The sequence below is a fragment of the Halictus rubicundus genome, chromosome 13 (genome assembly GCF_050948215.1).
Source record: "Halictus rubicundus isolate RS-2024b chromosome 13, iyHalRubi1_principal, whole genome shotgun sequence".
Lineage (NCBI taxonomy): Eukaryota > Metazoa > Arthropoda > Insecta > Hymenoptera > Halictidae > Halictus > Halictus rubicundus.
The window spans coordinates 5,457,303-5,483,668 of record NC_135161.1 but is presented as its reverse complement, the minus strand read 5'-3'; the positions used below and the strand labels follow the sequence as shown (position 1 = coordinate 5,483,668).

The following is a 26,366-nucleotide window of genomic DNA, read 5'->3' as shown; positions in this document are numbered from 1 at the left end:
ACTTAAACTTTGTACGATTTTCATTGTAATGTGATGCTTAAACAAAGAAGTCAATTCAGTAAATTCCAATGAAAACGTTTTTATAATTTCAATAATTGTGAAATAGAAAATCGGTCATTTTGGTAGGTTTAGTGTTAATTTCCTTCAAACCGAAATAAAATTCTATTTTGGCGTTGTTAATGCACAACTGCTGAAGAACATATAGGCATACAATAGATATAAATTTTCTCCTTTTTGTAGGAAATTACGAATTACAAAACAATTCTAATCACTGAAACGGTAAAATAAATTGTAATGGGGTTAAACTCGAAGTAGATGAAGAAGAAGAACTCCTCCTCCGAATGGGGTGCGTTGATTATGGTCGCAATTACCATAGTTCATCATAGGACGGAACACGTTGATAGTAATTTTTCATCCCCCGTCGCCATAATAAATTGCCATCAGACGTGTTCGTACAGAGATCCACAGTCAGGTTGTTATTGCTACGTGTTACTTTGTTAGTCAATTCAATTTTGTTGTTCGAACTTTCGTTTTATTTGTCGTTTCCGTAGCGCGATACAACCCATGTCCACCCCACGCGTTCTGACCTTTTCTCGGAGCAGCTTTATACTTACCGGACGACGCTGGCCCGGCGTTTACTATAACGCGTTATTCGCTCCTCGAGAAAAGCAACGGACCGCCGAGCGGACCGGGCGTCGCGACTAGCAAATATATCTACATGTACAGACTGTTAGCTGCCTTCTTCTTTCAGAAGAGTCATCGCGACTGGTAGTGTTAACAACGGTGGTAATTTTACAAAAGTAACAACCCAACAAATTTGCACAAACTGCCGCAGACTAGCGCCGCGAACGGCGTACACTCTCGCCGCTCTTTCGCGTCATTCGACGGATTTACAAAGAGATACATATACATATATATTTTATATACATATACATGTACTTCGCGTCGACACACGTACAATCGTTTCTTTTTACACTCGCAAGCAGCTCCCCTACGAAACACTCTTTCGCCACGTACACAGGCTCACCAAAGCGTAGTCGCTTTGTACTCGACCGAACGCCCATTTAAAACAGTATAACTTTTTCGAAATTGGACCAAACGACCTGACTTTATTTTGAGCAACTAGAAGAATTGGTTCGCCGCATGACGTGCAAAAAAGATTTTTAAAAAATTGCAATTTCTAGGAATTACAAGAAGAGCAAATAAAAACGGCACTTACCAAAACTTTTTTATTTGAGCCTGCAGTGAAAGTTACGAAAGGCGTATTTCAAATTTTCACTACAGGCTGAAATAAAAAAGTTGTAAAAAGTACCAATTCTATTTTCTCATGTAATTCTTACCAATTACAGTTTTTTCAAAATCTCTCTTGCGCATCATTTGGAAACCCAATTCCTCTAATAGCTCATAAAAAAAAGTCAGGTCAATTTAATCCAATTTAGAAAAAGTTATACTCTTTTAAATGGGCGTTCTAATACTTCCGTGAGTCTGCGCATCCGCAGTCCGATCGCGAAGGGCTGAGAACCGAACGACGGGCACCAGAGGTTCGTTAATGCCTATCGCTTTTTCGTTTTTCATAAATCGCATGGAGATCATATACAAAATTACGAACGCGCTCTCTTTTCTCGAATTTTCTTTAACCTAATCGCGTCGTCGTGTCAACGCTCCTCGATCGGCGCATCGATGCAACCCTAATCGCGTATCCTTAACTAACCGTTAGCTATCCGTTACTCGGCCCTATTAAAACAGTGTTATTGCTAGCGCAACCTACCTAACAGGTATCCTGCCACATAAACGCCGCTGAAGAAACGGTCCTGATAATCGCTGTCGCATAACAGTTTACAAGACCTGCGCGGTGCATACTTCAACGACGGACTGTTCCACCGTATCGAACGCGATACAATCTAGTTGCACATTGTCCGATTACTTCCCAGAAATCGATAACAATTTTTCTTCGCTAAGCTAATCTATCGTTCGCTTCGTGACATCGATTATACCGCTACGTCAGGAAACTAAAGAAAGCTTAGAACCGTAAAACTAGACAGTAAGCTTATTACGCAAAGTTACAGAGGTTGGAATAAAACAATTTCACAGTGATTCAGCGTTGCTTGAACATCGCAGGTGCACAGTGTGCGCCAATTGATTATGGTTTGACAGTGTCGGAGAGCAACGTGCAACTGGCCAGTACCGCGCGAAGCCGCTCTATCGTCAGGAACTAGCGCACGCGGATGCAACACAGGCATAGAGGATCGGTAACAATGCGGGACTTCGACGCGCAGTAAACAATAGAGAAAGAAAACGTCAAGTTAAGAACCTACTGAAGGCTTGCACACAACTCGAAATAAAAATGTTCAGTACAACGGACACAATGGTCCCTACGGCGACAAATCTGGGACGGGGGAGGGGGGGGGACGAAAAACGATACATAGAGAAGCGCTCGCTGGCACGCGGCCGAACTAAAAGGCGAATCGCGCCGGAAAACTGACGGAGGGATTAGATTGTTGTAACTATACAAACGGGCTGAGTCGATACAGAGGTACAAAAGCTTCTAACCTATGCGTGTTAGCCTTTAGACATTGAACGCGTTACCCACCGGCGATCGTGTAAAAGGGTGATACGATCGAACGGATCTTTTTATCGGGATCACTATTTTTAAAAAGAGAAGATTCAAAGCACAGCCTATCAACAGGTATTCCCGATAGGTAAAGCGTCCTCGAAAATGTCGACGATCCTAGACCGAGCGGATCGAACGAGCGTATTTTATCGTGGTTTTCATCGAGCGATCCCACTAAAGATTAGAAAAGTTGATAAGGAGGTCGGAGAGCGTATCGACTCGCCTCGGTCTCGCGAGTAAATAGAATCGGTAATAGAAAGAGAAAGAGAGAGAGAGAGAGAGAGAGTAGAAGAAGCAAGAGAAATAAAAGAACGGCCTTATCTTTCGCCGATAATGGTACAGAGATACGGAAGTTTATCGTGATTAAATATACCTAGGTTTAAATTACGATCGCACGCGCGCGCGCGCGCGCACGCGGTCGATGAATCATAAATACGCTCGAATCTCTCTGTTTCCCTTCTACACATATTTTCTTGTGGTTCGTCGTGGATCCGTTTTTTCCCTCGACTAATCGGTGTTGCTCGATCGACGTGATATCTCGTCCGATCGGGACAGTCCTCTCGCGGTAAACACGGCGGTTCCTTTGAAAATCGTTCAATGGTGGAGCGGCATCTCGCTGGAGTCGTATCCGCTTCGTCTCCCGCCGCGCCCGCCGCGCCCTACAAAACAACCGGAAACATGTAGTATCCTCCTCGGAGCGGGGCAAACAACGATACTAATTAGTCATGCATGCTACTCTCTGTGTTCCTCGATTAGTTTCGTTTCGTTTCTACCCCCGTCCGGCGCACGACGTTGGCATCGATCTTGGTCGGGCGGTCGCGAGCGGCCGCAATATTGCGCTACACGCAAAACTCTTCTTCGCTCGGTTATGGTTACGCTTTGCCTTCCTAACGAATCGACGCTAGTCTTCGAGAGCAGTCGCGTAGTAAACGGATCTCTTCAACCCCTAGTACAATTTCGAAAATCGGACACGGAATCTTCCGTCGCGAATGTTTTTACTTTTCTCAAGGTCATACAAGGTCGTATTACTTCGATCATTCGAGACATACCTGTGTCCGAAAGGTAGGATGTTCGATGACTTTGAGATCTCGTTAACCCCTTCCCGTAATTTAACGTCTCTGACTCGTGATGAAGATTTTGGCCCAAACGTAAACGTCACGAGCAGCACTCGTGGACTGAGAATCGGGCCAAACGTAAACATCACGAGTCAGACTATGTTACATATGGTTACTAGGGGTGTGCGAGAAATATCGGGAATCCAATGGTCGGGACGAGTCGGGAATAGGTCGGGTCGGGTCGGGTTCTCGAAAATTTCGAGAATATAACATATGACACTCTTGAAAGTAATTCGTGATGGACAGCATTCTTTCAATTTACAACAAATAATTATACTTATTATTTATTTGCGCCCCATTCCTATTCCATATATTCCGAATAGTATAAATTTATAATAATTAATTAACACTTTGAACGCCAAACTAGAAACCCGAAAAATTCCATAAAATCAAAGTAAGTTATTTAATGAAATAAAAATTGCAAAAAGTTAAATGTACGATACTGAGTAATCCTCCAACTTTCTTGCATGTCACAGAACCTAATCAAGTTAATATCTAATTTAATAAGTTAAGATATAATCAAGAATATATCAACGTAAACATTCATTTTAAAACCTGCACAAATTATTCCGTCAGCCACATATGGGTGACGTGGCATTCAACGTGTTAAATAAGTAAACAGTACAATAACGTAATTTGCCGAAAACACCTACAATAAAAAAATCATGAATGTATTCGTTAAAACGAATATAAATGGTTAGTGGGTTCTCGGAATTTTCGGAAATCACGATTCTTTGGGGAATCCCGATAAATACGAGAATCCCGACTACTTTGGGAATCCCAACTTTCAAAATTTCGTGTCCCCGACCCGACCCGATATTTCAGGTTCTCGCACACCCCTAGTGTTTACGTTTCGGCTAGCATAGCAACTGTTTTCGAGCATCATTCTGGTCTGTTTACCGCGCGTTGACCTCTGCCGCTTGGGCCCGGATTTCGTCGAGCCGAATGGGCAGGGGAAGGGGTTAGTGAGGGGTTGCATGTATACAAACAGTTAGCCCTGCTGTTAACACTAGGTTTACGGAGCACTAAAAGCGACTATTTTACATTACTTTATAAAAATGACAAGAATTTGCTGCCGAAAGTTTTAGCCATTTTGTATTAATAACACGTACCCAAAGAGATAAATTTGTTGAATAATTCCTCACGGATATGTGTCTTTAGAATCTTAATAATTGTAAATTAAAAATATTCGAACCCGTAAACCTAGTGTTAAAGACTAATGTAAACGATCTTGTTCATCCAAAGGCAAAGTTCTAATTATAGGGGGTTGAAGAAGCGTTTAGCATTGTTATTTCATGGGAATGAGGGGCGATTAGAGCGAGACGATGAAGAACGCCCGGGCGTTGGTATGTTTGTCGATGGCTTGCGTGTAAACAGCCAGTCTCCGATTGCTCTCGAAGACTATAATCCCCGCGCCTGCTACCGGTTCGCGGCGTACCTTCTCGGAAAGTTTCTCTTCTATAACTGTGAACGGATCTCGAGGGGAATGCGCGCGACGAATACGGTCAGGTTGAAAAAATCCTCTGAAACACAGCTGTGTGCACGCGCGCAAGTCTCGACAAACAGACGTGTAATCGGAGCGTCAAAGAAAAATGACTGTTATCTGTTTGCGTTCGTGAAAGACTTCAACAACGAGAGATCTTGTTAGATAAACTCGGGGATCCGGTGCGATCATGTCAATAATTCGAATATATATATATATTGTCTCGTGCCATCGTCAAGTCGTCGATCTCGTGACGGATCTCGAAGAGAAAAAAAAAAAAAAAGAGACAAAGTTGCGTGCGAGAAACACCACACATCTGGTCATTGTTTTCTTCACGGCGTTTTTCTTTTCTTTGTTCTGTTTTTCCCCCGTGGTGTATTAAAGACGTTTATTTGGGAGTTTTTCATTAAAAAAGCTTTATTTTCATCGCTACAACAATTCTTTTAAGCATTAAAATACCGACGTGACATTGCATGCGCACTGCTTCTTAATCGATATCCTCTCTCTCTCACTCTCTCTCTCTCTTCTCTATTATATACTGTACATTTGCGAGAATTTTCCCTTCTATACTCCTTCGACTATATTCGACATAAAAAATTACAAAACGTTTTTTCCCTTTTTGTTATGGTTATTATTATTATTGTTATTATCATTGTTGTTGTTGTTATTATTATTATTATTATTATGCTTTGTATGTCGCTCTCTAGTGACGTGTTTTTTTTTTTCCGTTATTAATACTTCGCCTCTGTACGGCTTTTGGAATGATTGAACGAACAACCGCCATTTTCCACGTCGCTCCCTTCGTGTTTCTCACAGACTTTGCGTGTCTCTTGGCGGATTCTACAAGGCCGCGGTGGTCTCTTATCGAACGTGTTCTATTATTTGTCTCTCTTTCGGTATTCGTCGAGTCGCGCGACCAGCGAATGAACGTGTACAAGCTATATAAAAATACTTCTCTATACAATTCTCCAAACAAGCAAACAAAAAAAAAAAAAAATAAAGAGAAAAATGATAATCGTATAAAAAGAAAAGAAAATTAAAGAGAAACACAGGTCGAAGATGTGTCGCGGGATGAACAGACCGAGGATGACACCGCGAGGGTTAGACGAAGAGATCGTGTGTGATGGTGAACGTGAGACGATGGGCCAGATAACAGCTCTGTACACACCGTTTTGTGAGCGTATGCGTATGTAGGTTAGTGTGTGTGTGTGTGTGTGTATGAATACCTGTGCGTCACAGGAAAAGCTGCCAAACTCTTCGTTACAATTAATTTATCTTAACTACGTGTCGCCGATCATACTACCACCGTAGTCAACTATCGGTAAAAGTCTTGGGGGAGAGTGGGGGTGGGGTGGGGTGAATGAGAATATTATAAATTTTCACTACCTCTGCGTACGTGATTGAGACACGCCAGCATTCTGATCATAAAACTAGCAGGTACGGTCATTGTGTCTCTGGTTTGTTCCAACATGATCGCGTTCCTCTTTTTCAGCTGTAAACGGCCAGAAACCATTGGTACATGTACATTATCAGGTTGCAGATTGTTTTTTGGAAAAGGATGGAGGATCTTGCGGTGAAGGGGGAGGTGGGGACTTACATCTTCAGCAAATTTCTCGTCGAAGCCCGACTCCTCGTTTATGGGCGCCCATAGCTTGAGGTCGTAGTCGGTGCCAGCGGTGACCAACAGCGGCAGATAGGGATGCGGTTGCAGGCAATTGACAACGTGATGATCCGCCTCCAGCAGCATGCACAGCTTCGCGGTGGCCTTCTCCCAGACGAACACGTGGCCGCAGTCGCTACCCGACATCACGAAATCGTTCCCCCAGAAGTTCGCTTCTTTAATCATGGTCCTAAAGAAACTAGAGTCAACCAGGGGAAGGCCAACTGATCAGATAATATATGGCGGCCCCGTGTGCAAATGGCCCAGTCCGCTCGAAGGCTTTTTCGGAACTTAACGAGTCAATGGCTTGGCTTCCGATTTTCATTCATTCGTGTCAAAGAAAGAAAGAAATAAATAAATTAATAAATACAGAAATCAAGATTTAACGAAAAAGAAAAAAAAAGAAATTAACAAACGGCACCATTCAAGCCGATTTTTAGTGATTAACGAGAACAGAATCGCCGGACGGGTTCGGTTTCACCAGCGGCAAACAAAAAAAAAATATCATCCCACTAATCGGCTACCAAAGTCCTCGCTCATATCCCAGCAACACTTCGTGGTTAATCATTTTTTAGTCACAAAATCGAATGATCAGTACACCGTTGTGTGTGCGTGTGCGAGAGAGCCTTTTCATCGACTCGAAAACTTGCCGCGCGTTAACAAACGAATCACCACCACCACCACCAAAGAAGAAACGTTATCATCCTGGCGGACAGACAGCGGGAGTATACCTTGCGTTACGGTGGCCCATATACTTCTGTTTGACGAAGTCCGAGCCGTAGGACTCGTCGTCGTAGCTCTCGGACTTGTTGCTCGACCGAGCCTCGTCTGATCCTTCGTCCGAGGCTTCGTCGGTTCCTGCTGTCCTTGCGTTTATAACGGGGTCGTCAGTCTCTCTGTCATTCCCCGTATCGGTTACTTCGCGCGTGGTCTCGTCGGTCTCTTCGGCGCTAGTTTCCCTGCTTCGTGTGCTCTGTACAGTTGCGCTTTCACCGCCTTCTGCCTCTTCGCTTTGTCTCTCCTCGCCGTTCTCCGGCGGATTGTCGTTGCTACTCTGAGTATTCTCTGGGTTCAACACCACACCCTCCAAACCGTCTTCGCCGCCGCCGCAGAGAGCGGCTCTCGTCACCGGGTCATTCAACATTCGACTGAGAACCTCCGTCATTCTCTGCATCAGAGACGTTTGAAGCACCGGTCTGGCCTGGGCTATTTCTAGAAGATGCGGAGGCGAAGTTAACGCGCGTGCTGTCGACAAGACAGTATTAACGATCACAGTACGGTGACAACGTACGTCTACGGCTGCGTTGACCTTCCTCGCGTTCAGGCCGCGCGTCCGGACCGGTATCGGACCAATCACCTCTCAGTCTCAATCTGCGAACCGGTAACGGCGACCGCTGCTTCTTCACCTCTTTTCTTTCGATCGGGACGTCTTTCTTTAACTGAACGTTGCCTTGGTCCTGGAGGAAGCAACTCGTTCGAATCAAATCAACAATGCATACTCGTCGCATAATTGTTCACGCTTCGTCTACCGAATATAACGAATCGAACGAACGCGATCGTTCTGGTCTATCGTTACTCGAGATGTAACTTGTTCAAGAGACCATTTTGCTCCATCGAGTCGGTAGACAATGCGTTAGCAGGTGCCCGGTCCCCGGTACCTTTATGTTAAACAAATAAATATGGTCGCTGCAGTAGCTGGCGAGGATGTCCTGCCCGTCGGGACTATAAGTCAACGACGTCATCCTGAGAGAACTTCCTTCGAACTGGGGAACGGTGAACGTGCATATGGCATCCACTCCGCTCCCTTCTGTCATTCCTATGAAGTATTGATCGCGATCAGAATCATTTGTTTAGCTATCTTAAATCATGTGGAAACCGCGAGAATTACCAGTGGCTGGTGTTCCTAGCGTTCTTCTGTCGTATATCCGCACTGTCCCATCAGAACAACCGATCGCTACTTGATGAGGCATGGTGAGGTTTATGGACAGGGCTGTTATAGCTCTCTCGCAAGAGATTAGTACGTCCTACAAAGATATATATATACGGTATATATGTATATGTAAGAGATAATTACCGCTTCTTCTGTGATCGATGGGACTCGTTCATTACCTCTTTACATTTTGGAGTATTACATTTGTCCTTTATTCTCAGGTCGAAGAACCTCACCGTTCCGTCCTCGCCACAACTTAGAAAACTATGCGGCTCACCGGGTATCGTGACTACTTCGTAAGTGGTGCCGCTGTGGCAATTGAATCGGTTGGAGAATGTTTTTACTTTTCTCATTAAATCTGCAAAATGTTGCCGGTACAATGTTACTATTATTACAAATTCTAAAGGTCACGGAGGAGGGTTCGCGGTCAAAGGTCACGTGAGATTTCACCTGTATACAAAATGATGCCGTCACCGCTACAGGAAACTATCCGGTGGTCCCCGCTATTTGGTAGAAATTTCGCGCTAAATATATTGGCTCTGTGGGTGGTTTTACACTTCGTCAGCACCTGTAATAGAGACACAATGGCATGAAGAAGGATCGGTACGTGCATAGCCTTAGGGTATTATTTAGTTTTCTCTGTTTTGTTGCAACAGCATCGACTACATGGTGCTCTTGATCCTGCTTGATTACCAATACAGCTCTATACAGCTCTAGATTGATGGTTCTAGATGACAAAATTAGCACCGCACGCACCACACGCAAAGGTTTTTGTTCATTTGGCAGAGCCTCTACGATTCTATCTATGTCAATGTTAGACCTTGGCTAGAATTAACTATCTATGATATTTCCTTGAAAAGGTTTATTGCCAATGTAACTTCCTTGAACACGCTTCCTTTTGCTAGAATTTGTCGCCTTACAATCGGATTTAATATTCAGTGTCACACGCTCATTTGCAGTGCCAAAAATAAATTCACAGATCAGATATAGATTGTGAAACATTCTTGATCTATAGAGTATACTTATTATAGCTATGTTAATACCTCTGTACGATGCAACTCTGCAGAGTATACTATATATTTGCAGTAAAATAGAAATATAAATGAAGCATATTTCTACAATGTACCCCATAATGTATATGTATATTCACATTGAAATACGCTTTGCGGAAAGTGGAATATATAAATAATCTTGGCACAATATTTTATAAGATGTACCAATATACCCGAAATTAATGCATAAAACAAACGAATATACTCCTCCATGGTAAATTGCATCAGCAAAATGTTGCTACACATATAATTTTAACTGTGGAGGTGAGGGTTAATAATAAACAGTTCCAACTAAACCGAGCTAAGATTACAATCGTGTAGGAGCACGGCCATGCCTCCTCCAGCATGCTCCGCCTATGACTACTCACCTTGTAAGTATAAGGGTTTGTAAGTACAAGATGCTGATCGTCGCTGCCGGACAATATCAGATCACCTGTGGCGTTCCAGCAGACAGAGTTGACGCAGCCGTTGTGCACGTTCAGTCTCTTCAACAGAGACATACGCTGCATCATCTGAAGGCTCGCTGTAACAAGTCGGACGGAGTGAGCATAAAAAATCCGGTCAAGAGAATGAGCATTGTTCTTTGTTTTATTAAAATTCGATAAGCACGGTGGAACGATTCTCCCTGTCATCGTTAGTGCGTCGTTCCAACGAACGATTGCGTCGATTCGTGAGAGGCGAGGAAATAAGAAGAAAAAAAGATTTTGTTTCTCTCATTTGTCGACGCGCGGTAGCGTTAACGAATTTTCCATTGAAAACCCATATATGGCTGGAGAAAATACCTTTGCTGCTGCCGTAAAGATTCATCCTGGTGCAGTCATTGTACGGCTGATAGTAGATGTCACGGAAAATATTCGGACGTGACTTCTTCATGATGCTGGCTGGCTTGTTACGGTCGTGGTTCGGTATTAATTTACGGAACGCATCGATCACGGATTAACGTCAAATAGATCCTGAACGAGAACGAACACAGGCGAAGAGGTGATTGGCGCGAGCGCACGCTGCTGCTGATGGTGCTGCTGGTGCTGGTGCTGGTCTTCCTCTCTCTCGATCAACGAGGAAACAGAACGCCGTGTATCGACCGAATCAGCGACAGCGTAGCCTGCTGTTACGCAGCAAAAATCCACGAGGATCGTTCCGAAACGACATGCACCTTTGTACTAAAAATACACCCGCGGAGCTTCGAAAATTTGTGCAATCAGACGAGCCGAGTGATCGCTTCGGACCAGAACAGCTGAGCGAATGTATACACACTCACAGCGCTGAAAAGAAAGTGCGCGAGAGTCCGACCATTCCCTCTGTACTATAATCGATGCCGACGGTAGCGTAACGCGTGTTTCGAGAGCCCCGCTCACGTGAAACGTCACAATATCCGCGGATAATTCGCCGAGAGACAGAGAGATTTCATAATGATAACTGGTTTAGCATAGAAATGCAACTTCTACAACTTCGCGCGCTGAAACTGTGAACCGTGCATTAGCAAAACCACTCGATTTATTCTCTATCGACTCCCATGTATTTGTAGGTACGTTTAATCTACGCTTATCGATCTATCAATTCCGCGATTGATTAAGAAACAGCTGCTAGAGGAGCATAGTTGAAATCGGAAGTCATTGCGTTGCCGTCGAGATCGAAACGATAGGGTGTTCGAACGTGTTCTTTATTTCTTCTTTAGAGATTTTAATAAAATCATCTCTTTGTTGAACACGGAATTTAAAGCTCAGGAGATGCAGATATAAGTGCGTTTGAACTTTCTCATGCACCGTGTGCTGTAAACTCGTTTATCAAAAATATCATCAGAGAGGATAGGAGAGTGCTCACGCCCGGGTTTTCGGCGTTCCCGATATAGTGCTGACATCTGCTCAGCCTTAGCATGGCACAGAACCGTGTCGTCTTTCCTAGAACAGAACCGTGTCGTCTTTTAGCATGACACAGAACCGTGTCGTCTTTCCTGGAACAGAACCGTGTCGTCTTTCCTGGAAGAGAATCGTGTCGTCTTTTAGCATAAAACCGAACGCACATTATTTTTTTAACCAGGATTAGAACGTGCAGCTTAATTGTTTTATATGAAATATCTAACTAACATGTAAATCTTGAGTACAAAATCTCTAATTAATATAAATTAAGAATAATATTAATTGTAATGATACGTATTTTATTTTTTTCCAATTTTGTAGTTGCAAACTCTAGTTGTAAGAGTAGAACGGTGAAATAAAGAGTAAACTAGAATGTTTTCGACTAAAATTATTTAAAAATAGTTCTAATATGTTTTTAAAGTCATCTAGTGAAAATCTTATGGTGCTGAGGTGGAAAAAATATTTATTCATGAAAGAAAATTTTTTTCAATTAATAATAACAGTAGCTAAATATATGAACAAATTTAAGATAGTGTTGATGACAATAGCTCATTATTAGATTAATATTCAGGTTGGTCGCTTTTAAACTTCGATATGAGATCTGTATTTGTTCGAATTTTTCCGGGTTTTCCATTTTTTACAACTAGAGTTTGCAACTACAAAATTGGAAAGAAATAAAATACGTATCATTACAATTAATATTATTCTTAATTTATATTAATTAGAGATTTTGTACCCAAGATTTACATGTTAGTTACATATTTCATATACAACAATTAAGCTGTACGTTCTAATCCTGGTTAAAAAAATAATGTGCGTTCGGTTTTATGCTAAAAGACAGCACGGTTATGTTCCAGGAAAGACGACACGGTTCTGTTCCAGGAAAGACGACACGGTTCTGTTCCAGGAAAGACGACATGGTTCTGTGTCATGCTAAAAGACGACACGGTTCTGTTCCAGGAAAGACGACACGGTTCTGTTCCAGGAAAGACGACACGGTTCTGTGCCATGCTAAAGCGGCGATGTCACGAAAGTGGGAACGCCGAAACCCCGGGCGTGAGCACTCTCCTATCCTCTCTGATATTATTTGTATTTACTCGATTCCACACATATGAGTCTTGCCGCATGTCCCATAAGAGGCAACGTACATTTCGGCAAGATTCATTTGTTCTTCCTAATTCTCTGTACAGCGCCAATTCCTGCAGCGGAAAAATGCCCAAACTATTAGCCGAACAATATCGACAGACTCATCAACATCGCGATGGTAATGTCGCAGAGCGGTTGTTTTCACCGATAACCGCTATGTGACTTACCATTGCGGTACCTGTCGATAAATTGTAGGAATATCTTACCGAAGGAGATACGAGCGCTCTCGCCATCTTGCGGCAAAAGGCCAAACTGATCAACCAATACATTACAGGATAAAATCGTTAATGACTAATTAATTAAGAACGAATTCTCACAGTAGAAAACATAAGGGTGTGCGCAAAAGTTCAAAGTATTTTCTTCAATTGCCAACACGCGCCAGTCAATAGTAGAGTACGCTAAAAAAATTAATTACAGAAAACCTAATTCCCCTATCCGTGTAATGAGTAAGACAAGGACGCACATGCCAACAGAGTTGGTATCTGACGAGGACAAACTTATGCAATTTGCGGAGAGAGAGAAGGACGGACATAGACCTTCTCGCTCGCCTGAGTAAGTGATAATATGGTAATAACTCGCTTATTATTAACGATCCAGGGATATTTGCAATCAGAAAATATAGAGTGAATCTTCAACTACTTTCGCGGATAGTTTTTGGTTGGACTTTTTCTCTGTTTCCGTGTTACAGTTCACAAGTTGTGTATCCAAGAAAATTATTAGAGCAACAATTCAAGCTCTACCCAACTCTACTTTGCGATCCTTTTTAAGTTCCTGCGATCATCTTTCGCGTTCAGTAGCTCTCGGGCTATGGAAGAGGACAGATCTACCATGGTTCTTCGGGTAGAACGTATTAACCCTTTGCACTCGAGAGGTGACTCTCACTCACCATGTGGTTTGATGGGTTTGATGCCGCAACTCGAGAGGTGACTCTCGCTCACCACTTGGTTTGCTGCGGTAACTCGTTGCGCGGCAGTAACTGTTTACGTTTAGTTTCTTCGACGCGGGTTCCTACCCTCTTTCTGTATAATCTTATGAAATGTAAAATGACACCCCTTCAAATGGAGATAAGACTTTCTTATCTGAAATTAGTCCGCAACCACGAACCGGACTGGATTTTCGGCATTAGTTCGAACCTGACAGTCGTGGCAGAAAGACTACTAAAGTTAAAGTTTTTGATCCCTAAAAACATGGAACGTAATACTGAAATAAGTTCAAGTGAAGATGAGTTTGATTTCACGGTGCTTAACGAGGAAATTATGTCTATACACAGAGAGCTTGACGATACAGAGAATAACAGCAGTAGTGATGATAGTGACGAAGTAAGAGGTGTAAGAAGGCGAAAGATCAGAGTAATAGACAGTGAATGTGACAGCGATACTGATACTACAGAAGACCCACAATCGGACAGTTCTGAATGGATTAGTTGCACTGAATCTGAAGAAATACCGTCAAGAATACCATTCATAGCCGGCAACACTACTGCAGGACCTCACGTACCACCAGATAAGAAAGAACCATTGGATTTTTTTAAACTCTTTGTTACTAATGAACTGATGAATGAAATAGTTATTGAAACTAATAATTATGCTACAAAAAAGTTAGAAGGAAAGACATTATCACCGTACTATCGAAGAAATGTGGGCATTCATTGGTGTTATAATAAATATGGGAACAATGCCGTTGGCAAATTTGCAAGAATATTGGTCACGGAATGATGTCAGCTACATTCCTTTTTATTCGAACAAGTTTACGAGAGATAGATTCAATCAGATTTTTTGGATGCTTCATCTAAAGACAATCCAAAGACAAGATGCAGAACCACGAATACGCTTACAGCTAGTTGGCTGTTTCCTTGATTATATAAATTCAAAATTTTTAAAGTATTTTACACCGGGAAGAGAAATTTGTGTGGATGAATCTACGATCAAGTTCAAAGGTCGGATCTCCTTTATTACTTACAATCCGAAGAAACCAACCAAATGGGGTATTAGAGTTTATACGATGGTAGACTCAAGTACCGGTTACATCTGTGGCATTCTTCCTTATTATGGAAGTTTGACAACGGAAAAGTTGATAAGGCCCGACCTTCCAATATCAACGAGAATACCATTGCATCTTTATGCAATGCTGCTGGAAAAAATGCCTGGTGCTCAAGGATATCATATGTTCACTGATCGTTATTATACGAGCTATATCTTGGCTGAAGAATTATTGAAATTGAAATGCCACCTCACAGGAACTATCTTAACAAACAGAAAGCATATACCAGAACAAATAAAAAGAACAAAATTCGGAAAAAAATCAACAGTAGCATACCGGAAAAGAAATACATTAGTTTTAGCATGGAAGGACAAGAGGGTTGTCACATGCTTGAGTAACTGGAACAATGCAGGAATGACGCCTGTGAAACGAATTTTACGAGGTGGAGTAGAAGTGACCGTCAAGAAACCTAACGTAGTAATAGATTATATCAAACATATGGGTGGTGTCGATCGTGCAGATCAGTATGCCTCAACGTACTGTTTCTTAAGAAAATCGCTAAAATGGTGGCGTAAACTGTTTTTTTGGGGTTTAGAAATTTGTTCAATAAATTCATATATTTTATATAAAGCCACTAAACAGCAGAGAAGCGAACAGCCGCTTAATCACTTGCGATATTTGAAAACATTAGTATTAGGATTGGGTATTTAAATAATCGACTTCACTGGAGAATTCTTTCTATATCTGTTTTATTAAACAGCGCGGAAGGACGATGTAACCAGTTCGGCTAACGGACTCGAAGTGAAGTAAAGAAAAAGCAGGGGCGAAAGAGAAATCTTTCGTCCACTTGAAATAAGGGAAAAACCCAGGCCTGCATCGTTTATTGCCCTGGCCCTCGGGTACGACAAATACCAGGCCTATGGGCCCATGCCCCCACCACTGGGGGCGGCGAATTTGGGGGCCCGGGGCGTGAGCTGACCCGGGCCCCCGGGGGGGAGCATAGCTCCCCCCGTGATAGGCCGACACCCCCCGGGTTAATTTCCCGGTTTGGGGGGGTGTCGGTCCGTCCCTCCCGTTAGGGGAGGGGGATTCGTGGGGGGATTTGGGTGAGGAAGGGTCGGGGCGTGCCGGATCGCGCCTCCGACGGCCCTTCCTTCCGGTGGCGGCGTCTTCGTGCCTCGGCCGGGGCCGGTTCCTTCGGGATACCGGCTCTGAGCGTGGCACGAAGACACCGGGAGCTGTGGGTGGACCGAGCTGGGGCTCGGGAAGCCCAATCCGAAGGCTCCAGGGATGGGGACACCGGGCGGGTCCCTCCGCCCGGGGTCTTATAGAGTAGGCAGTGGGGGAGGCTAACCTCCTCCCCCGGGGTGGCATGTATTAGCTGGGAGGTGTCCTGTTGAGTACTCGCGTGATCCAGGCACCTCCCCTTTAGCTTAGGTGGGCGTGAGGTTTTAGTGGGTAGTCTCCGGGGGCTCTGCCCCCCGGAGAGAATCCCACATAACCCCGGCTTCCCCCAGGGAGCCGGGGTATGTATAAAACATTTCCTCACGATAAAAAAAAAAAAAAAAAAAGGCCTATGGGCCCGATGACATCTGGTCTGTTATTCTAAGGAAGAGAAAGCTACAGTGTTTCTCATGGACAACGTAATTTATATTTGCTCTTTTGGCAGTTGCATTATTATTGCTAATAATCCAACAATTAGTCCACCAATTGACTGGAGATTTTCGCCAGCCACGCGATCGAGCCTCGACTTCAACCTCCGATTCCGAAGATATCCGCTTGAATGGAAAGCTACACAATATTCTAACAGGAGTTAGGAAGGACTGCAAAGTCTGTTCTCATAGAAATAAACCCGGAAAAAGGCATCAAACAACATATTATTGTAATACTTGCCCCGACAAGCCGGGCATGCATCTTGGGAATTGTTACATAAAATATCATACACAGAAAAATTACAGAGACTAATATTTAAGAAATTATGTTTATAAAGGTGTAAAGATATATAAAATGTTAAAATATAAAAATTTTATACATTAATTTGTGTGTGTAATGATTTTAAGTTACTGGTAAGAAATGCGTCAAAAAGGCTGCGAAACGTCTCGAGTTGCTGGTGCGCCGCGCGAAAAAGGCCACGAGTGCAAAGGGTTAAGATCGATCCTCGGAAAGAGAAGACATACTCGTCAACACTACACAACATTAAATCGTGCAGACTACCATCACCTGTACACTACCACTCGACCTGCATGCGAAACGGCCGTTACCATTCTACATTTTACTTCTATCTTGTTCTACATTTGTATATGTACACGTTTACTATTGTAATTTATTTGGTGAGAAATAAAGAATATTACAGTTAATGAGTTCCTCTTTCTCCACGGTGTACACGAATATTCGATATTAGAATTAAATTAACGTCTCCGAAAATTGTCGGAAAAGCACAATTCTTGAAATTAGAGAAAATTGAGTGTTTTATTAGGAGAATATGATAGTAAAAGAGGTAGCACGAAAGTTTGGTGCCACCTCCTTCTCTATCATATTCTCCTAGTAGAAATCCGAAAATTGCGAAATTTTTCGAAAATTCCGAAAATCGAGCTTTGTATTAGGAGAATATGATATCGAAGGAGGTGGCACGAAAATTCAGTAGTACAACTCGAAAAGTCAGACGGTTGTAAATTTTTATGGGAATCAGTAGCATAATTGAATAAAATGGCTTTTCAAAGCAGGATGGAAGCGGGATAGTGTTGAAAAAGGTTGTTTGCATGTTAAAATAATGAAATAAAAGGCAAAAAAGGACTTCGCCAACCACCGCAGTCGGTAGGACTCGAACCTACGCTCCCAGAGGGAATCTGATTTCTAGTCAGACGCCTTAACCACTCGGCCACGACTGCTGCGACCTTGCAATTTCCCAAACTGCATGTTCTACAGCATGCAACAGCTATAGGTTATGCGATGCAAGGGAAATGTTCTCGCTTTCAGATCCGCGTTTCAATCGTACAAACGACGGTGATAAACAAAATAGGACGACAGGAACAATATTTTAGGATGGGACTAAATAAAAGTAGTCGCGATCAGTGAAATCAAAACTTGTATTTGATCGTATCCGATACAATAGAAAGATAACGGACAAAGGACGCAATTATAAATCGAGATGTGTATTTAGTAGATGTTACTGATACATTGATATCTACGTTGAATCAAATACAGTGGACCGAGTGGTCTGCTTTCCACGAGATTCTGGATCTCGTTCGACGATGGACTCGAAAAAGATCGTCCTCGTCGCGCGTCGCAGCCGACAGGACTCGACGGAATGAGGATACGAATGAGAGGTGTCGCCTTCGAAACGCAACCACGCGGCTCGTCCTTCGCAACTATAGACAGCAACCCGGCAAATCGGATTTATAATTCGGAAACGCCTCCTTCCTCCTCTTTCTGTCACGCTGTCGTGGTGTCGTCACCGACAATCAGACGACACTGGTACTGCCTCTGTCGCGAGAGCCGAACTCTCCAAATTCCCTCTCCATCTGCAAATCCATCTTGGATCCGTTCACGAGCCAAAGCGACCAACTACCTTCCGAGATTTCTTATTCTTTAACAAAGATCGAAATTATCTTCTGCTTGCCTGCATGAGAAGAAAAAAAAATCAGTTCTAATCTGTACGCATAGTTCAAAAACTGTGAATCGTCTACGTGAACACTGTACGCATAGTTGAATCGTTAATTCAATTCTAATAAGAAGAACTTATTCTCGTGGAGTTAATCGATTTGACAAATGAGCGGCTCTTGTTCGATGACGCGTATTATTAATAAGAATAGACGTCAACACCGAAGTGTCGGCGAACGATCTAAAGCAAAAATCCATTCGATTCGTTCAAAGAAAAACAGAATTTCGGCCGATCTGGTACAATCGTCGGCTAGACGACCGGAAGTTCCTCAAGGTGTGTTCGCTCGGTGCTGCGGAGACAGGTGATCGAGGGACCACGATATGCGGCTCGTAGCGTTGCTCGGACGCATGTGATCGTAATCGTATCTCGCTTTAATACTAAAAGTACCAGGTGGTTCAACGCAGTGACGAGATGTTGGACGGCTTTTCTCGCGCATGCGCGACCGAAACCAGTACTTTAGCTATGTTGTGGAGAATGTAGTGGGGAAGTGTTGTTGGCGGGAAAGTGCCGGAAGAGTTCAGGACGATATATTGTATATTATGTGTGCATATATATTAAATTTAATATATATGCATACATATTATACATATTATATGCATACATGTTATACATATTACATGCATACATGTTATACATGCGTTATCCAAAATCAAATCATAACAAAGTTTGCAAAATCATACGAGGTGACCAAGGTATCCCATTTTAGCCAATCTTATTGCTTTACGGATACCAAAATCGTTGCGCATGCGCGACCGAAACTAGTACTGTAAGTAGCCATGTTATGGAGAAAGTAGTGGGGAAGTGTTGTTGGCGGGAAAGTGCCGGAAGAGTTCAGGACGATATATTGTATATTATGTGTATATATATATTAAATTTAATATATATGCATACATGTTATACATATTACATGCATACATGTTATACATATTACATGCATACATGTTATACATATTACATGCATACATGTTATACATATTACATGCATACATGTTATACATATTACATGCATACATGTTATACATATTACATGCATACATGTTATACATATTACATGCATACATGTTATACATATTACATGCATACATGTTATACATATTACATGCATACATGTTATACATATTACATGCATACATGTTATACATATTACATGCATACATGTTATACATATTACATGCATACATGTTATACATATTACATGCATACATGTTATACATATTACATGCATACATGTTATACATATTACATGCATACATGTTATACATATTACATGCATACATGTTATACATATTACATGCATACATGTTATACATATTACATGCATACATGTTATACATATTACATGCATACATGTTATACATGCGTTATCCAAAATCAAATTATAACAAAGTTTGCGAAATTATACGGGTGACCAAGGTATCGCATTATAGCCAATCTTCTTGCTCCACAGATGCCAAAATCGTCGCGCATGCGCGAGAGAAATCGTCCAATATTTCATCACTGGTTCAACGCTCCATCTACCGGTTCGAGTTCGCCGGACTAATCAACAGCCAATTCTCCGGTAGCAGTTGTTTTTCCCGAAACAGCGATTCTCATCGTCAACAAAGGAATTGCGACAACGAGCGATGCGATCCGATGCAACCCTCCTTCCGCGTTTATCATTGAAAAAAAAAAAGAAAAGAGAACTCTAGCACGATCGTTGAGAAATCTGTTGACGGGCTGCCCGGTAGATACTAGATAACTAGATATAGAGCGTTGACGAAGCATCTTTTTTCAATGTTCGAATAAGCGCTGATAAGGGACTCTGAGAGAATTGTTATCTCTATTTGTAAAAACGCACGCGTGTAGTTTTGTCCGCGCAGGGGTTCGGGTGTTTTCCAGGGAGGTTTCTAATTCACAAAGGACCAAATACTTCGCAAATTCGGAGGAAACAATCGTTCTCTCTCTTTCTCTCTCTCTCTTTCACTCTCACTCTCTCCCGCACTCGCTGTCCACTTTCTCCTCGAAATTTTCTTCGATTCGTTTTTTCAATCGAGTGTAAAAATATATAGATATTTCGTCGCTCCCCGATATATTCTCTTCTTTTTTTTTGTTTTGTTAATAACTCCACCCGCTTTTCTTCTACGATCGTTAAAGATACAAGAACGTGTTCGCGTGACGCACGTGGCGGTCAGAAACGAAAATGATCAGAGATCCGGTCTGGAAAGCGTTCCGAGTTCAGAGTTCACGCGACATTGGCGCGCGATTCGAAGCGAATAATAATACAATATAATCTACCGCGACAATCTGCGCCGCGTTCTCGAGCAGTATACAACCGTGTCGCCTTGAAACTTAACGCTACGTAGGCTAGCCAGACCTCTACGACTATGAATAAACGCTATCGCACTGTCCAACACCGATTTCGCGCGTTCGATGACCCAGCGAGACAAAAACGAATCCTGGAAATGGCTTCCCCTCCACCGTTGCAATCCATTTTGTCGAATTTTAGTTCCAGCATTTTCTCCGTTTCGATTTTTACATGGAGCCCCTGGAGACTCCCCTAAATACAACAGTGTACTGTGAATTCTTGATATATGTCAACAACAAGGGTGTATTATGTTTACACTTCTCGGCGATCGAGGCTCCTCACGGGATAACTCCGTGACGTTTATCACCCAGGCCTTGGCGACATATATGGAGAAATCACCGTGTTTTTAATTTTTGTAATATTTCATGGACTTTGTTGAAATAATATGTTCAAAGTACCGGTTGTCGAAACACGCGAAATGAGAATTGAATTTGTTGGACAGTGTCGTATGCACAATACGCAGGTGCGAAACCAGCTGCGAGTACCGGCTGCGGCGGAATTCAATCCGATCATTTGTGAACAACGGATGGATCTCGTACCGCAGATTCGATTTGTTTGTTTAACAGGTCAAATGTAATGTCAAATATTGGTTTGTTTAATGTCAAATTCACACGTGAAATAGTTTGACACGAGAACGTTGATCGGATAGGTACCGCCGGGAGCGGCGCCAGTGATTTCGCGGAATATACTTATACATACTTCTAAACAAACTAGTATATATTCATATTCATGTTCGTAGACATTTTCATATTCATAATCATATTCATATTTATATGTATATTATGTACATACGGGGCGGCTGTAAATGGAGTCCACGCTGTGTGGCCTTCTCCGGAATTTTGCGAAATGTTCTCGTCGTGACGCGGGAAAGGAGAGAACGCGTGAACGCAACATGACCGAGATTAGGTTCGCTGTCGCGAATCTTTCTACGGAGAAAACAGCATTGCGCGAGCGATCGGAAGCTTAGAACCACCCCGTGTACGGATTACTACGAGCAAAAACATTTATCCTAATCGTCCGACGGCTCGTCGATCACCGAACATAGTAAATTCTCGATACATGTCAACAACATGAGCTGTGTTATGTTTACACTCCTCGGCGTCCGAGGCCTCTCGAGGTTCGCGGCCCGTCACGGGGTATACCCCGCAGTAGTGGGGATAATTCCGCGACGTTTATCATCCAAGACTTGGCGACATATATAGAGAAATCACTGTATAGGGAATTCACGATATATGTCAATAGCACAGGTCTTGCCAATGTCGTGTATCGTCCAAAAGACATACCTGAGCCGTGTTATATTTATACCCCGCGGTAGTGGGGATAGTTCTGCGACATTTATCAGCCAAGTGTTTCCGACATATATCGAGAAATGACTGTATCGTTATCCTCCGAAGGACAATCGCCGGCGAGGAAAGTTTCAGACATTATCGAAACGAAACGAACCAATACTCTGATGCTCTGATTCCTTCTCTCTGGCGGTTCGACGGTCGATCGAACATTCGATTTCCAATTCGAAACGAATCGGAGGTGTCGAGCGGAACTTCGGTTCGGCTTCGAAAAATTTCTGTCCGATCGTGCGAGAAACGCAACAAACGAGCCGAGAACAATCGATTCCGAGTTCCAGCAAAACTGTCTCGTTGGATCGGATCAAAGTTTATTTAGATTTCGACGAGCTCCTCAAGCGAATCCGTAGTCTACGGAACGTGACACGAATGATTTATATAATGATGTTGCACAACGAATGCGGAAATGGCGACAGCAATCAAGGCTCGACGAGCGTTTCGTTCCAAAGAAGGAAAATCGCTCAGGGGAATTGAGGTAACGTTGTATACAGGGTGTTAATTTTAACTGGAGCGCTTGAATTATTTCCGCTACTATTGAAAGTAAGAAAAAACGACTAAATAGGATGTACAGGGTGTATAAAAATTATGTCACGATCACCAAAGCGTGATTCTACACCTCTGCATCGGTGGAGATCTGTTAAAAGAATGAACCGCAAAATTCACCTTGACCATGAAAATCAAGGTCAGCGTAGACAAATTTTTTTCATTGCATCGTATAGTACACATCACTCAAATTTTTCGACACTTTGACCTTAATTTTCAAGGTCAAGGTGAATTTTGCGGTTCATTTTTTTCGTGACATATAATTTTTACACACCCTGTACACTCCCGCTCACAAGTCTTAGGACAGTGATCATATTTGTATTCACCTCCGTAAAAATGAAATAATCGTTGAAGCATGCGAACAAATTTTTCCTTATTTATTTAAAGTAAAAAAATATTTATATTTTCTTTTCATCGAAGAATCCGCCATGTTTCGTTATTACAGTTTCCACTATTCTTAGCATCCGTGTGATCGATTTTTTCATACTTTCTGTTGTCATATTATTCGATTCTCGTTCCAAAATATTCCATAAGTGTGTTTTCGAAGTAGAGCAAAAGTTCCGTACCTGTCTGTCCAGTTCATACCATAATTTTTCTATGGGGTTCAAATTTGGTGATTGGGGTGGCTGTTTCATAAATTTTTAATGAATTATTTCATTAAAGTTGTAATTATTAGTGCACATATGAGGATATTTATATTATGTAGTTAATAAAGTTAAAGGCGCATACTATATACGAAATACCAGAGGTGTCCTAAGACTTATAAGCAGGACTGTACATCTGATGGTGATAAAAATCCTGTGAAGGTCATTTTACCGGTTTTTTCAAGGTCATCGTATTTTTCAGCATACTCACATGTATTCTTTATAACGCGATGTGGTAGTCGGCGTCAAAATTAATTCAACGACCTGCACACCATGACCTTGAAGGGACCTCGACGGCGAAAAAATTAGTTTCAGTTTGAAGAATGCAAAAATAGTAAAACGAAAAGAGTAATATCAGCTTGTTTTATTAGATGCTCAAAATGCTGGTCGCCCGCAGCTAGAAAACTTTGTACGCGATAAATTAGTAAGTGAATGGCATTTCGTTATAAACAATAGATTTTAAAGCTCCCCACAAAAAGTAACTGTACCGACCGCGAGCTGGCAAGATAACGCTTGCACCAAGGCCTATCCATCGGTTGGGAAACACGTTATTTAACACTAAACCTACCACTGTCAAAATTGCCAGTTTTATATTTTAAATTTATTGAAACTATAGAAGTTCACTTACGGAGAATAGTGGAATAAATTTCCTTGTCCAAGAATTTATTATATTGAGAATTACAGACAATCTCAATAAATTTAGGGCTGCCATTTTTACCAGGCAATGTTTACCAGATATTGTTAATGCTTGATAGAGTTTAGTGTTAATACACTTTGTACACTTATGGCATTATGAGGAGGACAGCCATCGTGTTGATACCACGTTAACAATCGTTCTTGATGTGGTTCATCGTTCAATGCACTATTGATAAAACGCGGACCGATAATTTTATCTTTCAAGAGGCAATTATTATTATTACTTTTGCATTCTTCAAACCGAAACTGATATTTCCCCGTCAAGGCCACCACAAGGTCACGTTGTGTAGGTCGTTGAACTCATCTTGACGCCGAATACCACTTCGCGTTATGAAAAATACATGTTAGTATGCAGAAAAATACAATGACCTTCAAAATGACCTTCACAGGATTTTATTTATCACCTGCATGCCTTAAAGCCATATATATCCTATTTAGTCGCTTTTTCTTACTTTCAATAGTAGCGAAAATAATATAGGTGCTCGAGTTAAAATTAATACCCAGTATACCAATAAAAATGGTCGAATGATGTCCTAGGGACATGAAAGAGTATTCTAGAATTTTTATTGAGACGCTTCGAAACGCAAAAACGTCGACGTCGATCAAAATAAAATGCAATTGCGCGTGAATAATAGCAAAACACATACATACTTGGAAAGCGAGGTTCTACGATGAAAAATATGTGATTTGTAGCGTTGCTTCGAACGAGAAATTATGCGATTCCGCTTGCAAAATGCCTCGAGCCTCAACTTCTTGACAGGTGTACGAGAGGACACTACGAGTGTTAATGATCGCGGATCGCTTTGGAACGCGCGTTTACACTTAGTATTGCTTTTCCCAAAACCGTGTTCGCGGTATTGTTAATTAGTGGCAGTGCCATTTGACGGTTAATTTGTATGTTTTTGGGTGTTCCCTGTTGTCCTACCGCTCCGGACGCGATTATCGTCTGGAGACACAATGTCATCCGCAATCCAATGTCCTGACATTGGTTCGAACAAGCAACAGAAAAAAAACCGGGTACAATTCGACCGATCCGTGGCACTAATTTTTTCTTTCATATTCTCCTGACATTTCTGGAGCCACCGATTATTTTTCTTTATTTCTTTCAGAGCTTGAAACTCCCAGTAAACAATTTGCTTTGAATTTGGCACCAAAATTTGTCTCCAAATTCCTATCCATATTTTTCCGCATTAGGCTCGGTATTTGAGTGCAAAGTCGGCAGCCATAATTCCATGGCAAATTGAAGCCAAACGTTGGCTTCGTTCAGCTTCGTTAAGCTTACGCTGAAAGTAAATATCGGGCAAAATCGGAGTATAATACATTTATACACATATTTTATTTTTTATAACACATTTTTTACGGCGCTTTGTCTCTCACTGCACATTGTGGTGTTTACGCACCACTTTTGCGAACAAGGTTAGGTCCGCTCTTAGTGCGACGGACCTGACCTCTATAACAAGGGCCGAACGAAGCCAAGGTTTGCCTCCAATTTGGCATGGAATTTTGCCTGCGAACTTTGCACTCAATTTGCGATCCATCTGTCTTCGAATTTGACTAGAAATTTGTCGACGGGTGCCAAATTCATATAAAATGGGGACCAAATTCTACTCCAAACAGGGTTAGCTTGAAACAGCATTTGGCTAACTGGGCGGTTTTGGAGATAGGTTCTAATTGATTGAAACGATTCTGAAAAAATTTCACCGTCGCCCATAGCTGTTATGAAGAACCGAAATTTCCACGAAGGTGCCAAGGTTCCAAATATTTCAGGAATTTTAATGGCGCAATTAAGTCGATTATATTGTGTTTTTCTATTAGCTGTTGTGTAGAACGAGGTAAATATCGAAAGCAAGAAATAGGAGCGGATAACAGCTGGAAATTTCGGTTGCCCGTAAGAAAAGATTTTCCAGAACAGTTTTAGAAATTTAAATTGATACTAGTGTGAGGGACCCAATTACTGTGGGGGTACCAAATACTGTGCCTATATTAACACTAGGTTTACGGGACCCGTCAAAATGACGGATTCTAGTGTTTTTAATTTACGATTATTGAGATTGCAATGATGCATCCATGAGCAATTACTCAAAAAATTTATTTCTTTGGGTATATATTATTAAAAAAAAGGGGGGGATAATAATATGGGTAGACACATTTTTGTTATATTTGTAAAGTATTGTAAAATGATCACTCTTAGTACCCCGTAAACCTACTGCTAAAAATAATATAGGCATATGTAACCATATATTTATACTTGTTTCTAAAGCATAATGAATATTAACCTCTTAGGCACGGCGCGCTTGTCCGC

At 42.0% G+C, this 26,366-nt stretch overlaps 1 protein-coding gene, 1 long non-coding RNA gene and 1 other non-coding gene across 5 annotated transcripts; all 3 read right to left on the bottom strand.

Annotated features, from left to right (window-relative positions):
• Nucleotides 1-510: 510 nt before the first annotated feature.
• LOC143360143 (DDB1- and CUL4-associated factor 6) lies at nucleotides 511-11,148 on the bottom strand. Of its 3 annotated transcripts, none has more exons than XM_076798713.1 (11): nucleotides 10,634-11,147; nucleotides 10,220-10,374; nucleotides 9,250-9,367; nucleotides 8,979-9,157; nucleotides 8,758-8,893; nucleotides 8,528-8,685; nucleotides 8,161-8,326; nucleotides 7,601-8,081; nucleotides 6,807-7,068; nucleotides 6,596-6,701; nucleotides 511-3,270 (listed from the first exon to the last, which is right to left on the bottom strand). In XM_076798713.1, exons 1-11 carry the CDS (start codon nucleotides 10,722-10,724, stop codon nucleotides 3,206-3,208), a joined length of 1,917 nt encoding a protein of 638 aa, XP_076654828.1. In that variant the 5' UTR covers nucleotides 10,725-11,147; the 3' UTR covers nucleotides 511-3,205. The 3 variants fall into 3 exon arrangements, with proteins under 3 accessions (XP_076654828.1, XP_076654829.1, XP_076654830.1); XM_076798714.1 differs by having other exon boundaries at nucleotides 6,807-7,059; nucleotides 10,634-11,144; XM_076798715.1 differs by lacking the exon at nucleotides 511-3,270 and adding an exon at nucleotides 4,972-5,787 and having other exon boundaries at nucleotides 10,634-11,148.
• Nucleotides 11,149-17,639: 6,491 nt separating this feature from the next.
• On the bottom strand, nucleotides 17,640-17,721 carry Trnas-aga (transfer RNA serine (anticodon AGA)). Its single transcript has one exon. It is a non-coding gene; the product is annotated as a tRNA-Ser (tRNA).
• Nucleotides 17,722-17,901: 180 nt separating this feature from the next.
• Nucleotides 17,902-26,197, bottom strand: LOC143360173 (uncharacterized). Its single transcript, XR_013083223.1, has 2 exons — nucleotides 24,716-26,197; nucleotides 17,902-18,452 (listed from the first exon to the last, which is right to left on the bottom strand). It is a non-coding gene; the product is annotated as an uncharacterized LOC143360173 (long non-coding RNA).
• Nucleotides 26,198-26,366: the final 169 nt, after the last annotated feature.

Bases quoted from the DNA above. Each gene is read 5' to 3' on its own strand.
- LOC143360143 (XM_076798713.1), bottom strand. From the start codon at position 10,724: ATGAAGAAGTCACGTCCGAATATTTTCCGTGACATCTACTATCAGCCG. The intron at 9,368-10,219 runs GTGAGTAGTCAT...TCTCTATTACAG, and splicing joins CAAACCCTTATACTTACAAG to GTGCTGACGAAGTGTAAAAC. The intron at 3,271-6,595 runs GTAGTGAAAATT...GTTGTTTTGTAG, and splicing joins TCTCAATCACGTACGCAGAG to GGCGCGGCGGGCGCGGCGGG.